This window comes from Alligator mississippiensis, chromosome 1, assembly GCF_030867095.1.
Source record: "Alligator mississippiensis isolate rAllMis1 chromosome 1, rAllMis1, whole genome shotgun sequence".
Classification (NCBI taxonomy): Eukaryota; Metazoa; Chordata; order Crocodylia; family Alligatoridae; genus Alligator; species Alligator mississippiensis.
Genome location: NC_081824.1, coordinates 122,966,299 through 122,984,396, shown reverse-complemented (window position 1 = coordinate 122,984,396; position 18,098 = coordinate 122,966,299). Strand labels below are relative to the sequence as shown.

The 18,098-nt window shown below is 45.3% G+C and overlaps 1 protein-coding gene across 5 annotated transcripts in view; it reads right to left on the bottom strand.

Annotated features, from left to right (window-relative positions):
• ADGRG6 (adhesion G protein-coupled receptor G6) overlaps positions 1-18,098 on the bottom strand; it is a 170,657-nt gene that overhangs the window by 92,513 nt on the left and 60,046 nt on the right. For all 5 annotated transcript variants that reach the window (XM_019488390.2, XM_014605563.3, XM_019488389.2 and 2 more), the window contains exons 3-4: positions 14,005-14,346; positions 68-694 (exon numbers count right to left, since the gene is read on the bottom strand). In XM_019488390.2, the coding sequence (XP_019343935.1) occupies positions 68-694; positions 14,005-14,346 (969 nt within the window). The remainder of the gene's footprint in view (positions 1-67; positions 695-14,004; positions 14,347-18,098) is intronic.

Genomic DNA, 18,098 nt, shown 5'->3' with positions numbered 1-18,098 from the left:
GAGCAAAATTCATATTTGGGGCAAGGGAACAATTCAGAGGCACAAAAATGAGGAAAAAAATACTTACCACAACTTAAATTGTTTTCTGCTTTCAGTGCTGATGTTGGGATACTCCAGAATTCATTTTCCCAGTCTATAATGTTCCCTGGCACATCACAGCTGAGATTGGACAGTGTTTGGGAATTCATGGTGAAATTCCAAAGACGAAAATTGTAAATGTCTCCATTTAGAGAGCTTATTTCATCTCTGTCAGAGCCCAACAGTAGGTTCCCATTCCTAGGGATAATCTTTTGAAAGGTACCTGGGCAGTAAATTGTATGATAGGTATTCTTTGCATTTATACCTAGAGTGCCAGAAAAGCCATCCCATACAATGCAGAGTTGTTCAAATGTTCCTGTAAAAAAGTCTCCAGCTGGATTTTTGTCCAGTGCATCTTCTAACATGCATTCTACGCCTGAGATAAGTAGTAAATGGCCTTTTGTTGTCTTCCCAAAACTGAGGCACTCTTTTGACAAAGAATCACTGTAGGAGAAAGCTTTCCAGTCATCATTGTCATCATTGATGGCTTTGGTTGCTTCAAAGCAGAGCGTGAACTGTCTAAGATCCGGTATTGAGACAGTTTTTGCCACAGACACGGTTTCAGCACCTGAGGTCTGGGGGATGACGATTTTTTGATTTCTCAGAGACACAGCAACTAGAAGATAAAATAACATAAATTATATAAATGAGCCAAAAGGAGGTACTCATTCGATTAACGACAATGACTGAAGTACAGTTCGTTAAACAAAACATTTATGAGGAAGCTTTCATCACTGTATTACATTAGTGGTACATATAAAGAGCTATTTAGCTTGATAACATATTCAAATAAAATGTGCAAAGATCATTTTAGTGCTGCATTATCTATAGGTGCAAACTGTTGAGGCTTGCATAAGAAATTTATTAGCCTCTAAGTCTGCAGTCAACAAGATATTTGTAAAATTACTTTTCATTTATCAGGTAACTTGCAGGGATGCATTAGACGATACAGTATTTGAAAATCATTTCAAAACCACATTTTATTTGATTTGATGGTTTTTACTAATATTTTTAATGACTTATTTTGCATGAGTGCATTTCTCCACTGAATTCAGTGCCACACTTCTTGGAAGACTGACTCAACTATAATCCTTGGCAAATTAAAATCTTTTGTTCCTGAACTCAACTAATGGACTTCTGTTGGATTATGAGTCTGTTTCTCAAAAGTCAACTAGTTTAATATTGCAAGTATTTATTCATGTGTACTCATGCCTTTGCCATTCACTACTTGTGAGTATTTGTAGGAATGAGTGGGGATTTTACAAACATATCTAAGATAGCTGAACTTTTTTACAGAAATGGCTATGAACAAGGGGATTTATACACGAAAGAGAACATTTACTGTTCCTGTTCATCATTTGATATTTCTTATTTGTTATTGTCTTGCCTGAGAAGTATCAATTATCCCATAAGGCAGCAAAGAACAGCAGCATACTATTTAGGCTGTGTTAACATGAGAAACTAAAGGCAGAAATAAACTGAGCTAATTAAATTCCTATAGTCATATAGGTATAATTTCCTGTGTGCATATTCTTCTTTGAGAATGATAGTGACAACATTACTGATATAACCATAGTGGTATAATTCTGCTGGTAAATTTTCCAATGTAGACAAGTCCCAGGTTGCCCATTGAGCACAATTATTGAAAGGCAGTGTGATCTAGTAGTAAGGGTGTGCAAAATGGGCCACATTTGATTTGGATTTGGATTCGGGCAGAATCAGGGACAGTGATTCGATTAATTGATTCGTATCACTGTCCTGAATCGATTCAGCCGAATCTAAATCTAAAGATTCGATGCTGATTCAGAAATCAGCAATTCAGACATAGACACAGCTTTAAATGTTTTTTCTACATACCTCGAGATACCAGGCACGGCTTGTGAACACTTCAATGGTGGAAGTGCGTGGAGTGTCCCACAGGAGTGCAGGGGGGCTCCCTGCATGCTCGGTGGCAAACCTGGAAGTAGACCAGAACTATTTCCAGTTCACTTCTGGGTCCGCTGCCAAGTGCACGGGGTGTCCCCCCCGCACCTCCCTGGCTTGGCAATTGGCTGCAGGGGGACCCCAGGTGCTCCCCCAGACCCAGGAGGCACCAGTTGCCAAGCCAGGGGCAGTGCGGGGGGCCCCCCTGTGTGCTCCCTGGTGGCCCGAGCATTATGGAGACCCCCCCCACACCTCCCCCCGCTCCTGTGGGATACTCCATCTGCTCCAGCATCACAGCATTTGCAAGCTGACTGGTACCTTGAAGTATGTAGAAAAAAACATTTAAAGCTGTGTCTATGTCCGAATCATGGAATCTTTCTGAATCTCTCCGAATTGATTTGGAGGGTTTCAGTTTGATTCAGAGAGATTAAAGGGTCTCCTGATTTGATTCAGATTCATAGATTTGGCCACCAATTGTGCCAAAACTCCGCCAAATTGAATCAGCGACTGAAGCTTCACACAGCCCTATCTAGTAGGATGGTCACTGGACTAGTTATCAGGGGACTTAGATTCTAATTTTGGCTTTGCTACAGATCTGTTGTGTGTTATGTAGGCAAATCACACCATCCCACTGTGGCTCTTGTTTCCCCTGTCATATGGTTGATTTAAACAGTAAACTCTTTTGAACAGGAACTAGTTTTCATGATTTCAAGGGCCTTGATCTTCACTGGGATAGCAAAGTGTGACTGCATTACCCAGGATAACAATCCAGGAGCACCTGCTCCTTTTTAACAATAGATTAAAATCTAGTGTATACGAGAGTAAGTATATAGAAAGTATAGGTAGAAAGAGTCTATATGCTAAAGCAATATCATGTGAGCAATTCTATCACTTCTTCCTTTTTGTTTGCAAGAACAAATTGAACTCTTCAGTTCAAACTGTACCTCCAGGTAGACTAGAGTAAATTCCTTTGATAGGAGTTGGGGGTAGGCATTCAAGGACAGAATTTAGCTAAAATAATTTTGTTTAGTACTATATAATGATTTGTATTGTTTTGATGATGGAGCTGATGGAGGAAAAGAATTAGAAAATATTGCTCTTTCATGATTTTCATATTCACCACATTATGGTAATCTTAGAATGATGCTGTAGGAATCACTCTAAGAGTCATGACAGTCCAGGAATTTTGAGAGCAGTAAGAACTTCTTGGGGTGATACTTTTATTGGACTACCTAAATAGTTGGGATAGAGTTAGACAAGCTTTCAAATGCAAGACTTCTTCAAAAGCTTGTCTAACTCTATCTTAATTATACAGTTGTTTTAATAAAAGATATAACCCCAAGAAATCCTTGCCCCTATCATATTCAACTTGTGGATTCTGTCCTTTCTGCAAAGACAGCTTTAATAATTTGTAAACGGAAACTGGGTTATGCTTTCCCTTAATTAACAAGAGCAATTCCATAGTTTCATCATCATCATCATCATTATTAGAAAGATGATATGCCAAATATTCCAAAATGAGGAAGTCAGAAATGGGAGAGGGAGGTTTATTATACAAATCCTATTCATTGTGCATTTAGGAAGGTCACGAATACTCAGAGCACTGGTTGTATGAAAACAGTATAAGAACAATGTTAACATGCTCAGTAAATTTGCTGTGATACTGAATGATTCTAATCTGTTTTGTAACTGAGGTCATGCTGTTGCTGGTGGTAGTGGGTTTTAATAGCAGGTGCTTACACCCACAGGCTAAGTACAGATAGTCAAAAAGCTTGAGGCTGAATCGATTAAATCTTCCCAGGTTAATCTAAGATGCATAGATTGAATGAATAAATAAACAGCCACTCACTTCTAATTCTGGAAATGCTGCCACGTCTGCAGAGGCCCAGGCCTGAAGCCAGGGGCGCTAGAGCATGCTTCCCTGCTCAGCTAGAGCAGACAGCTTGGGCCAAGGCTAGCCCACCCACCCTATGGGGGGGACGGCTTGTGGGAGAGGTACAAAGCATTCTGGGATGCTGGGGGACTGTGAGATAACTTGAATCTGGGGATCTGGGACAGAAGTTCAATAAACTGATTTAACCTAAATCATTTAAGTCTGATACTACATCCATCTAGGTTTATCTTAAACCCGTTTTGGCCATTTTGAAATCAGTTTATGCCCAACAAACTTCTGTTGTGTTACAGATTTGAACCAGTTTCTGACCACTTATTTTGGTTTATATTTAATTTCTGTCCCCATCCACAACAAAAGGGCAAAATTAACATCAGTGAATGTTTTGGGCATACATAGAGCGTAGAACATTATAATCAATATGTCGCAGGGCACCTTAGTGCCTGCTCCTAGAGAGGAGAAACTGCCAGGGAGAGAGCCCTGGCAGAGCTAATTGAGCACAGCTGTGGGTTGCCGGAGCAACTAAGGGGAGCCAGCTGCCTGTAGGGGGCAGGGCCTGGCCCTTATAAAGCCCAGGGCCGAAACCAGGCTGGCAGTTCTCTGCCAGCAGCCAGAGAGGCAGGAGCTCCCTCAGCCGAGATATGGGAAGGAGCCTGAGTTGCAAGTACAGCTCATGATAGCTCTGGAGGCTCGAGCTATGATACTGAGTTATGGCCATGCGGCTTGTGGTTATGTTACAGCCTAGGGGCTTGTGGTTTTGCGTTGTGTTTGTGTTATTACACCCGGAGGCTTGGGTGAGGCTGTAGGGGTTGGAGGAGGCCTCAATTATAGGGACCCCAGAGAGTGTGGGGTGCCCTGGCGCCAAGAGGGCGCATTATTTTCATAGCGCCAGGGAAGGTGCAGCTCACACGCCAGGGCGTGAGCAACTGGCGGCGAGGAGCGCGGCCAGTGGGTCGCGGGCGCAACCCGTAGGTTGCGGACGGGGACCTAGACCCTGGATTGCGTGTGGGGGAACATAGACCCCGGCCCCAGGAAAGGGGCGGTATTATTGAGTAGCCCAGAGTGGGCACGGCGAGCCCCAGAGAAGGGGGAGCGCCATTGTACGTTATTGAGTAGCCCAGTGGGCACGGTGAACCCCAAAGAGGGAGGGAGCACCATTGTACATTATTGAGTAGCCCAGTGTGGGCACGGCGAGCCCCAGAGAAGGGGGAGCGCCATACTGAGCAGCCCTAGAGAGCGGGGCCATACTGAGAAGCCCGAGACGGGCATAGCGAGTCCGGCCGCAGGCTAGTGCGGCAACACCCCTCAGACTGAGGCAGGGCGCTGCGGTTGCCCCGAGAAGACAGGGAGTAGCAGCGCGGTGAGCCAGGGTCAGAGAGGGTGCTCGTGCGGTTGGCCCATAGGACTGGAGGCCCGCTAGAGAGTTGTATATGATTGAGAAGCCCCGTGGGGGCACAGCGAGCCCCAAAGAGGGGGAGCGCCATACTGAGGAGCCCTAGAGAGGGGCCATTACTGAGGAGCCCTAGAGGGGCCATATCGAGGAACCCGAGACGGGCATAGCGAGCCTGGCCGCAGGCTAGTGCGGTAACACCCCTCAGACTGAGGCAGGGCGCTGCGGTTGCACCTGGGAAGACAGGGAGTAGCAGCGCAGTGAGCCGGGGTCAGAGAGGGTACCCGTGCGGTTGGCCGGAAGGGCCGGGGCCCACTAGGGAGTCCCTGAGTGGGACCGCACCATCAGGAGAGTCCCAGCGAGAGACTGGGTATGAGAGAGAGAGCCCAGAGTGGGCTACACTATAGAGGAGGCCCGGGAAGCGGGCGTACAGACCGGACAACGTCTATTACATCTGCGAGGCTTGGGGCGTGGTATCAGGGGAGGTAGGAGCCACGCATAGCCCATAAGGCTAGGGTGTCCGAGGAACACCCACCGTATCGGGAGACCCCCAGGGGGTCCGGAAGAACCGCGGGGACAGAGGTCCCGAGTAGCCGTGCCCAGGGAAGACACAAGGCAGCCTCCCAACATTATATTGACCAACAAGACGTGGCGGGCGAGAATTAGAGGGTGTCTTGGGCCGGCCTGACACGGAGCGAGGGACCTCAAGGAGATCACGGCCCTCCGCGAGGACCCCGCCGTGACACAATATAACAGCAGATTTCTCTCTCAGTTACTGAATGCACAAGCCATTCATCATTTTGATGAGTCTCAGATGTCTGTACTTAAGGAGCTGTTCACTATATGACTTGCCCTTTTGGTCAAGTGGTTAGATTAGTAGTTCTCAACCTTTTTAGACTCAAGGCACCCCTCCAAAACTTTCCAAGAATTTAGTGGAACCCTATTTAAAAAACTATTATAAATATACTTATGTATATTAGCATATAAGTATTATAATTATATTATTAAATAATATGTTATTAATATTGATACTTGGGGCAGTAAGGGGCAGAGTCTGGTGATGTCTGTCTGGCAGGGACAAGGTGCTGGGCTGCACATGCAGCATGCAAGGAGTGCTGAGAGGGTGGGAGGGGCAAGGGTGGGCAAAAAGACACATGAGGTCTGGGAGTGGGGAGGGAGAAGGCCAAGAGGGTGCCACTGTGCAGTCTCTGCCACTGATGCCATGGTCAGGTAGAACTGTGCTGTGTGCCTCCTGCAGACCTGGAATGTGAAGTGGCTATGACAGGACTGTGTGCTCCTGCTGCATCTCTTCCTCATTCGGCTCCAGACCAGAGGTGCTTAAGGTGATTCTTCCTGGTGGCAGCAGTATCTGTCTCCAGACTGTGAAGTGAAACTGCTCTGTGCACTTCCTTTTATCAGAGATACCATGCAGGATCAGACCTGTCTGCTCCAGCCGTTTGTCAGTTTGTCTCCAATGTGACACCTGAAAAGCCAGGCATGTAGCACAGTTTTACCCCATGGGGGCAGTGGTGGTGGTGCCAGCATCGCAGCACCCCTGGCAGGTTCCCATGACACCTCTGAGTGCCGCCACACCCTGGTGAAGAACTATTCGGTAGACACTATATAAAACCCAGCAGGATTGTTTGTTAGGCAGAAAAACTGAAGATGTCAATCAGCTTTGATGTAATCCTGTTTATTTATAAAGAAAGGCCTGCTCCCCTGGATACAGTAGAAACAAATGACAGTGGACAGTAAACTATGTGATCACAAATAGCTCTAGCTTCCAGCTTCTTTTCAGGGCCGTGTCCAATATCTCAGCTCTCCTTTTTTCATACCCACTGAGGCATACACAGATTCTAACAATTTATTCCCAAACCCCTGCATTTTGCTGTTACCCAAGGGAAACTCCTTGAATCTCCCACCTCCATGATGTAGCTTCTAATTGGCCTAGCCATGAGGACCACTGCTTTGCACAATGGTTTCCTATTGTTTTTAGCTTTTACCACATATAGCTGCCAGTCAGCCTAAAGGGATAGGCCCTCAAAAGACAGCTTTAACAGGGTCTATTTCTTTCTACATATCAAACACCTGCCTGACAAGTGACAGTACTTGTATATAATAACTATGTTGTATCAAATCCATGACAAATATAACACCTTTTGCCGTTACTGCCTGCATTTAAATTTCACCTATGTTAGGATTTGAAATATTTATACATGAGAGATTGTATTGCAGTTCTCACCTCCTTTTCCAACTGTTGACTGAATAACTTCCCTGTACCAAACCGAGAATTATTTCCACAGATAATTAATACTGGGGAAATGGTTAAGGGGCCAAGTTACCTGTTGATAGATGCTTGCATAGTTCCATTGAACTCAGCAGAGCTATCTGTTTACTCCATTTGAGGATTTAGTACTTTAATTCATGTAACATTTCAAAACCCCACAAAAACTGTATCTTTTCACCTAAACCCTTCCCTAACCTCATTTTCTTGTTCTATCTGCATGTAGCTTGGCTCATGTACTTATTATATACTAACTGGTATATTTACCTGCTAACAAGTATATAGCAGCATATCTAGGATAGCAAATTGTCCAGTTTTTTCAAAACCCCTTATATTACCAAACTTTTATTACTCTGTCGAAATCTAACTAAAGTCAAACTGAACTAATCATTTCTGTCATTATCATACAATTATTGCAGGGATGGTCCATGAAAATATGCTTAATAAAACAGGTATAATAAAAAATGCTCAAATTATCCCTAACATCTGGGGGAAATCCATAACTCTTCTGTATTTTATACTGGTGGTAGTAATAACGTTCAAATTTGACTAAAGGGCTCTAAGATCTTAAGAACAGATCTTGGCTATAATATCATGCCCCTTTGTACTATATTTGTGACATGCTTTCAGTGATAGCAATAAAAGTTCTTTGTACTTATGGAGGGCAGAACAATGAAGTTAATACTAGCCATACAAGTGTGAAATTCACTGTTTTCCTTTTATTTGTCTTCTGCCTGACTTCAGACTAACATGGCTAACTACTTCTATTTTTCCTGTAATATCCAGGTGGTTTGTCACTAAATTATTTTGGGATGGTCAGGATTTTTATGGATGATACCTTTTTATTGGACCAATTGTATAGTTGGAAAGAATATAAACATGGTTTTTGGTACCACTGGACCATTCCTCAGGTCTCTCCATGGAATGGTTCTCTTTAATATGAATGTTAAAAGGGTAACATTTTCGACTGAACTGCAGTTTTACAGCCTGTCAGGGCTAAACTTTGCCATGAGTTGTACTTTTGTAACTCTGCTGAAATCAGGGGAATTGCACAACTAGTTGATAGGGGAATTTATCCAGCTGTTTCAATGATTACAGTTCAATTATATTCTTGGATGAAGACAATGCTTCCTGACACTCAAGGTCAAAAAATGGCTCTTAGATAAGCTGGTTGCAGGTGTACAGCAATACAATTTGCTGTGGTGTAAAGTATCACAGTCTACACGTGTGCCACTATTAGACTACAAGGGTTTAGGTTGTAGCCGTGTTGGTCTAAGGATATAGGCAAACAAGGTTCCTTGGGTGAATTTGATATCTTTTATTAGACCAACCCCAATGGTTGGAGAATAGTTATTAAGCAAGCTTTTGGGTTCAAAAACCCTTCGTCAGGCTAAGGAAGCTGCAGCAGTTGGTGTGTGCTCTTCCTGGATGGAATGAAAAGTAAAGAAGCCAGGGGCTGGGCTGGGGAGTCAGTTGCCAGGCAGACTGTAATGTATCAAAAATCCAATGTCTGTGTTTAGTCCCTGATCTCTAGTATCCAGCAGGTTGATGAAATGGAGCTCATAGGCTCTTCTCTGGGAAGTGTTGTGTAAGTTTCCCTTGAGGATCAGGACTGAGAGATTGGAGAGAGAGTGGCCCTTCTGTGAGAAATGTGCCCCCACCGGTAATTGGGTGTTTCTGTCTTTGATGGATTTCCGGTGTGCGTTCATTCTGGTGCGCAGTTGTTGTCTGGTCTCTCCTACATATCTTCCATCAGGCCATTTGGTGCATTGGATGAGGTATACTACATTCCTGGAGGTGCAGCTGTAAGATCCTGGGATGCTGATGGCTTTGTTGTGGGGTGTAGTAATAGTGGAGGTGGTGGAGATGTGGGGGCAGGTTTTGCATTTCTTGTCATGGCACGGTCTGGATCCTTTTGGTAGCAGATAAAGGAGGAGCCATAGTCATCCTAAACCATGAGGATTACATAAAGGAAGCCAACAGACAGCTCTCTGACACCACCTACTACAAAGAACTACAAGAAGATCCTACTCCCCTTTTCACCAAAAAACTCAACAATACCATCAAATCACTTCCACCAAGATTACAAGAAAAACTACAGACCTTGATCCCCCCGCTACCTAACCCAGGGACTTTTTACATGCTCCCTAAAATCCACAAACAAGAGAACCCTGGCAGACCTATCATATCCAACCATGGGACCCTAACTGAGGAAATATCAGGTTTTGTTGAATCCATCCTAAAACCGCTTGTCACCCACAGAGCAAGTTTTGTCCAAGACACCACAGACTTGCTACGGAAACTTAAAAACATAGACCACCTTCCCAGCAACACACTCCTAGCCACCATGAACGTTACCAGCCTATACACCAACATCCCACACCAGGATGGCATCCATGCCTGCCTTACATATCTACAGGAACAAGATTACAACCCAGAATACAGACCCAAAGATATCACTGAGCTTATACACTTCATCCTCACACACAACAATTTCACTTTTAATAATCAACACTTCCTCCAGATGATGGGAACAGCTATGGGCACTAAAATGGCCCCACGGTATGCCAACCTTTTTATGAGCCACCTGGAAAAAGACTTCCTCAAGAACTGCACCATCAAACCCTTGCTGTACTTACGATATATCGATGACATCTTCATCATTTGGACTGAGAACCTGGAATCTCTAATTGAGTTCCACCAGAAATTCAACAGTCACCATCCCTCCATCCGACTTTCTTTAGAATACTCCAGCACCAACATCCCCTTTTTAGACACAACGATCAGTATCCAGAAGGGTAAAATACAGACCACAGTATACAAGAAACCCACAGACCAACACACATATCTGCACAAAACCAGCAATCACCCGAAACACACCAAAAAAGCTGTGATATACAGCCAAGCCCTCAGATACCACCGCATCTGTACTGAAGAGAACACCCGTGATCGCCACCTCACCAATCTTAAAAAGGCTTTCACCCAGCAAGGACACTCCTCCAGAGAGGTAGATCGCACGTTTGAAAGAGCCACCTGGATACCACGTGAAGAACTGCTGCAGTACAGAAGAAAAACACCCACAAATCGCACACCACTGGTTATGACCTATCACCCCTCCCTTGAACCTGTACGGAAAATCCTCAAAAAATTGCAACCCATATTAGAAAAAGACCCTATTCTTAAAAAGATCTTCCCAGAGCCACCCATCCTAGCCTTCAGACAAGCACCGAACCTCGCCAACCTCATCACCAGAAGCAAACTTCCTCAGCCCCAGAACACACCAAAAGGATCCAGACCGTGCCATGACAAGAAATGCAAAACCTGCCCCCACATCTCCACTATTACTACACCCCACAACAAAGCCATCAGCATCCCAGGATCTTACAGCTGCACCTCCAGGAATGTAGTATACCTCATCCAATGCACCAAATGGCCTGATGGAAGATATGTAGGAGAGACCAGACAACAACTGCGCACCAGAATGAACGCACACCGGAAATCCATCAAAGACAGAAACACCCAATTACCGGTGGGGGCACATTTCTCACAGAAGGGCCACTCTCTCTCCAATCTCTCAGTCCCGATGCTCAAGGGAAACTTACACAACACTTCCCAGAGATGAGCCTACAAGCTCCATTTCATCAACCTGCTGGATACTAGAGATCAGGGACTAAACATAGACATTGGATTTTTGATACATTACAATCTGCCTGGCAACTGACTCCCCAGCCCAGCCCCTGGCTTCTTTACTTTTCATTCCATCCAGGAAGAGCACACACCAACTGCTGCAGCTTCCTTAGCCTGATGAAGGGTTTTTGAACCCGAAAGCTTGCTTAATAACTATTCTCCAACCATTGGGGTTGGTCTAATAAAAGATATCAAATTCACCCAAGGAACCTTGTCTGCCTATTAGACTACAACAAACTAATTTTTGCCACAGCAAGATAGTACTGTCGGGGACAGTACTGTCTTACTGCAGCAAAAATTACTGCACCTAAATACACATGTAAATGCTGAACCTGGGTGTACATTGCACTCAGTGAGCCCAGGCAGTAGAGAGCCAGATCCCTGCCTGCCATCTAGCCACAGGGCTCTGCACGTTGGGGCACACTTGTGCCCCAGCCAGCCTCTCCGATGACCAACACTGCCTTCCATAGACTCAGGCTGACCCTCCAGGGCCCTGCCAGCCCAGGGCTGCTCCACTCCAGCTCAGACTACTGCAGTCCTGGGTGCAGCATCTGCATGTGTGCCCTGGTCCACAGCAGTTTGAGCATCTACACATGCCATTAAATCACCATAAAATCTCTGACACAAACTGCCAGAGTTTATCACGTTGTCTTAATGGTATGTGTAGATGCACCTGCTGAGTAATATTTTACTCCACAAGTAATCTCATTTACACCAGAATATTCTACAGAAATTTTTGTGGGAGAGAATGTTTAGAATAAAGTATCTATTAGTGGAGTAAGGATGGGAGGATCCCTAGCAAACTTGAAAAACAGTAGTGTAAATGCATCACTTTGCACATCTGCTTACACTACTTTTTCTTTTATTATCCAGATTATATTCTGATTGCTCTGAGCACAGCAGAAACTGCTTTTGTCACCCAGAGTAACTTCTTAGATGCTTCTAATGAACCTTAGTAACATTTCTAACTTCCTGTCTATAGTGTTACATTTTTTCATTTCAGGATTGTAAACAGATTTAGCTTGTGTAACAGGCTTTAATTCTTCTGCCCTCTGATTTTAAGAATTCACTTATTTATTTTGTAAAGTCAAGGTGTAGTTGAGTGTGAAAGAGGCTGTAAGTCTGACAAGGTGAAGATCATCTTACTCTTCTGGGTCTGTACAGTACTTAGCACAATGAATCCCTTGCTTATTACCAGGGCTCCAAAGTACTACCTTAATCCAAATAAATATTAATATCAATACTCAGGATGTTTCACAGGAAATGACTGTGGTATAACTTAAAGAACATCTTCCCCATTTGCTCCCTCTTCATAAATGCTAAACCCAGAAATGAAGTAGTGAAACTGTCTTGGAGATCAGGCCCTGCTGCCACTCTCATGCTACCTCTAGCATGCTCGCGGGGGAAGAAAGCGAGGCACCTTCAGGGTAGTTTCACTACCTCACTTCTGGGTTGGTACAGGGCTGGGTGGGAGAAGTTTGACAGGGCATACTTCTCAGCAGTGCTCTCAGAAGCACTGTAGAATCAATGCAGACATCCCCTGTTCCTTCAAAAAAAAAAAAAAAAAAGGCTTTCTGGGAATAAGCAAGATGAGGAAATAGTTCATTTGTATAAAATTTAATCTAGGGAAGCTATTGTAGCATTCAGAGAAAACAAGGTCGGGGACTGCTACTCATTCTATTCTATTCTATTCTATTCTATTCTATTCTATTTCAAATAAATACTTATACTGCACTCATCACTGCAGTAGCTGAGTGTTTCCAGTAGTGCATTAAGCAATGTGTCTAACATCTGTCATGTGCTGCTTGTTCTCTAGCCCTCTCCCTCGAGGGAGAAGTGTGTACAGCAGAATGTCTTGTTTTGGTGATTATTTTTTTGAATGATCTATGTTGCCACGTATGTATGTTAGAGGAAACAAGGTCAAACAAACACACATTGCAGTTGGAGCTGGAGGTGCTGATGTTTGTGATGTCCCTTAGTTAGCTGGGGTGGGAGGCAGGAGAGCATCATTCGGCAGTCTTGAACCAGCCAATGAGAAAGTTCTGTCTCCTGCACAGAGCTGCTTTACCCTTGCTGTGGAGAGCTCCAATGTGCCAGAGGCTAGACCTTATCCCTGGATGTGTTGAATTCCCTCTGCTGCTGACCTCAGAACTGGGAATCAGATTATAACGTCCTGCCCTTTATGCAGGTTTCTAGTGTTAAAGATGAGTGTCACTTTCATACCCCGTAGCATGTAGGGGGTGCACATGCACCCCCTGAGAGCTCTAGTGCACCTCCTGACAGGTCGTGCTCCCCTCTTAGGCAATGGGCTGGGGGGGCAGGCAGGAGCACTGTGGCCACTTCTGGGAACGCTGTGGCCGCTTCCTGGTCAGCGAGATTGGCCATGGGGGGACCCCCCTTTTCCCCCCCGTCGCCGACTGTGACTGATTGCTAGGTGGGGCACGTGTCCCCCCTAAGGTGGCACCACTTGCCCATGTCCTGTAGTACGCATGTGAGCCTAAACCATGTTAAATTGTTTTCCAGTGTCCTTAGTAAGCTATATGCAGGGAGAAAACCACATCCTATATCTTCATTCACACAAAAATTACATGATTAAAAAGCATGAAGAGTACAATCTTATTGATATAGTCTGACCTGTGAATATGTTTGAAGTCAGGAGCTTCAGATTCACACATGGAAGATTCACCATTGCACATTCAACAAGCTTGCTTGCTAGATAATACAAGAATGAAGTGCTTTAAGTTTACCTACCTCGGGTATAGCTTGCGTTGAAGCCTCTCTTTTGGATACTAAAGTCACTTGTAAAAGACACAATCATTTCATTTCCAGTGGAGTTAAAGGACAATCCTTTGGCAGTGACACCACAAAATTTAACCTCGTGTCCTCCAGTGTCTAATGTCAATGAATCATAAATGCAGTTTGGAGCTTCTTCAATGTCAAAGTCAATAAATGTTATCTGAATGATGTATCCCCGAGGAGCTTGGATGGTCCATTTGCATGTTTGGCTGTTGGGGTAATCACTGGGAAAGCACGGAGAGCTGAACATTCCAGTGGGATTGGTCAGTGCTACCCTACAGTCGTAACATCCAAGAACTAGGAGGTCAGAGGGAAAAAAAAGAGGGTTGGGGAGAGGGAAGAAAAATGTTATTCCATTAAATGAAACATTACTTTGATCAAAAAGACAATTAAAATATATATAGAAAAGAGGAGGATGAAGGAAAAGGTGGGAAGAAAATACAGTATGTCTTTTAAAGGACACGTGTGTCCATTGGAGGAAATGGCCACATCCATAGCAAATATACAGTACAGTATTTTTGTTATGATGACCTGATATATTAACACTGATGAAGTAGGAACAACTTTCTCACTCTCAAACAAGCATGCATTCTTTAACTGGAACTTTGAAAAAGTTGAGAGTAGCTTTTTTTATTATTGTTATTACTTGACTGCTACTGAATATACAAGCTACTGCATGCTTCTTACCATGGTATTGTCTTCAATGGTATGTCACTGGAATGCTACAGTACAACAGAGGGACTAAAAGGCCATCACAGAAGTAGCAAAAATTCTGTAGGTCTCTTAAAGGCCAGTCATAAAATGATCAACAAATTAATCTACAGTTCTCTCCCTGTCCCCATATCGAAGAGCCAATAATGTGTTTGCTGACTTATATCAGTAGCAAATTACTGCACCCTTCTCATGCTTACTCGATTCTACTGACTGACATTATAAATATACTTATGTATATTAGGAAGGAGTTGAGAGTGGGAACCACGCATGGCTCATCCCATTCCCCACCACTTGCTTCCATACACTCAGACCTTAGATCTATTTATAATCTATGTCCCTGTGTGGACCTGCAGACCCAGGAATGATCTAGCCTAGGGGTAGGCAATCCCTGGCATGGGTGCCAGAGTATGGCACTCAGAGGCATTTTGCTTGGCATGCATGCCTGTGAGTGGATGGTGGGGAGGGGGTCAGGGCTACAGGGCAACAACATGGATTGGGTCCCTTGTGGCTCCCCTGCCATCTGCCCCTGGCATGCTAACATCTTAGAAGTTGAAATTGCAGGTGTTTTTGGCACTTTGCCCAAAAATGTTGCTGACCCCTGATCTAGCCCTTGGTGCTTCTTATAAAACACCTGGGTACACCTAGATAAAAGGTATGCATTATGACTATTTCTCTTGCCAGTGAAATCTATAATATATTGCAACTATCTGTTACCACAACGTCACTGAGCAAGTCAGGCAAGAATTTAAAAGGGGCCACATTTTGCCACCCAGACTCATGCTGTGCTCCTTACTCTGCAAACACCTCCCCCAGTTTCACTTAAATGTTCTCCAGGAGAACTACACATTGTTAGAAAGGATGAAAGAATTTGAACATATATTATAGCACAGAAACACAGGCTTGGAAGGCTGAGGCTCACCTGGTCCAACCCTCTGCATGAATGCAAGAATACTATTCCTAAATTATCCCTGTCTGATGCTTATCCAACCTCCTCTTGAAAATATTTAATGAATGAGATGCCACAACATCTTTGGGAAGTTCATTCCATTCCATTACTTTGATCAAAAAGACCTTTGGCGACCCTGCAGGAGATGGAAGGGGAGGAGGAAACCCTTGGGCAGGAAGAAACACCACATTCTTCACACTCCGAACAGGTCAAGAGATCCAAGAGGACCCAGAAGAGGAGGTGACGAGTGCTCGTCATAGGCGACTCCATCCTGAGAGGTATGGAAGGGCCCATCTGTCGCCACGACCCTTCAGCACGAGAGGTATACTGCCTGCCTGGAGCAAAGATTCGGGATGTGACGGAGGTAATCCAGGCCAGGATCAAGCCCACCGATTACTACCCCATGGTCCTAGTCCATGTGGGTACTAATGATGCGGCCAGGAGAACCCCTGATCACCTGATGGCGGACTACAGTGCTCTGGGTGGAGTGCTGAAGGAGTTTGGTGCACAGGTGGTTTTCTCTTCCATCCTACCAGTGAACGGACGCGGAAGACGGCATGAGAACTGCATCCAAGAGACCAACTTGTGGCTTCGGCAGAGGTGTTTCGAGGCAGGCTTCGGCTTCCTGGACAACGACCCACACATTACGATGAGGGACATGCTCAGCTGGGATGGGCTTCACCTGTTCCCCAAAGGTAAGCGTGTGTTTTCTTCTAGGTTGGCGGATCTCCTCCGGCAGGCTTTAAACTAGGCTCGTCGGGGGGAGGGGAAGATGAGGGCAGGGGAAGCTGTGGACCACCAAACCATGTGGCATCCACAAGGACAGCCCAGCCTGAAGAAAGAGAGCATTGGGAACCTGAAAGCCATGGGGAGGCCAGCACTACGGCACAGGTAAGAAACGAGAAGGTAAGAAACAAAGGGCCCCTTGGGACTCGGAGCGGGGGGGCAGCAAAGGCACCAGTCACAGGGCTCAAGTGCCTATATACTAATGCTAGGAGCATGGGGAACAAGCAGGATGAACTAGCGCTCCTGCTTGCACTAAACACCTATGACTTAGTGGGGCTAACAGAAACCTGGTGGGATTCATCCCACGACTGGGCAGTACATATTGAGGGCTATAGATTGTACAGAAAGGACAGGGTGGGGAAAAAATGGGGGAGGGGTTGCGCTCTATGTCAATGAGCAATATACATCAACCCTCATCAAGACGGAATCCAAGGATGAGGAAGTAGAAGGATTGTGGGTTAGGCTACATGGGGGGCAAAGAGAAAGGGATTTGGCAGTAGGGGTCTGCTACAGACCCCCACACCAAGGGGAAGAAATAGATGCGGGGCTCCTGAGGCAACTCTTGGAGACCATAAAAGCTAAAGAGGCGGTAGTCATGGGGGACCTAAACTACCCAGACATCTGCTGGGAGTCACAGACAGCAAAGTCCCACCGCTCACACAGGTTTCTAACCTGTGTACAGGACCTCCACCTGACACAGGAGGTACACGGTCCCACTAGGGGGAATGCCATACTGGATCTGGTATTGGCAACGGGGGATGACATGGTAGGGGACCTACAGATCGGTAGCCATCTGGGGGACAGTGATCACCTAATAATAGAATTCACCATAAGACGTCGAGTGGGTAAGGTAACTAGTAGGGTGAAAGTGCTAGACTTTAGGAAAGCTGATCTCAATGAACTCAGGCGATTAGTCAAGGACGCACTGCAGAGTAGGAGTTTTGAAGTGATGGGAGCCCAGGAAGGGTGGCTGTGCCTTAAGGAAACGATCCTTCGGGCACAATGCAAGACGATCCCCGTGCGAGGTAAGAGAGGGAAAGGGGCCAGGAGGCTTCCCTGGCTGACCAGAGAAATCCAGGGCAGCCTAAGGGCCAAAAGGGGAGCACATAAAAAGTGGAAACAGGGAGAGATCACCAAAGATGAATATACCTCCTCTGCTCGTGCTTGCAGGGAGGCAGTTAGACGGGCCAAAGCTACCATGGAGCTGAGGATGGCACCCCAAGTAAAAGACAACAAGAAATTAGTTTTTAGATATATAGGGAGTAAAAGGAAGGCCCAGGGAGGAATAGGACCCCTACTAAATGGGCAGAAACAATTGGTGACGGACAGAGGGGACAAGGCTGAACTCCTCAACGAGTTCTTTGCCTCAGTGTTCCTAAGTGAGGGACATGACAAGTCTCTCACTGGGGTTGTAGAGAGGCAGCAGCAAGGCACCAGACTACCATGCGTAGACCCTGAGATGGTGCAGAGTCACTTGGAAGAACTGGATGCCTTTAGGTCGGCAGGCCCAGATAAGCTCCATCCAAGGGTGCTGAAGGCACTGGCTGACATCATTGCAGAGCCACTGTTGGGAATATTTGAACGCTCGTGGCGCATGGGCCAA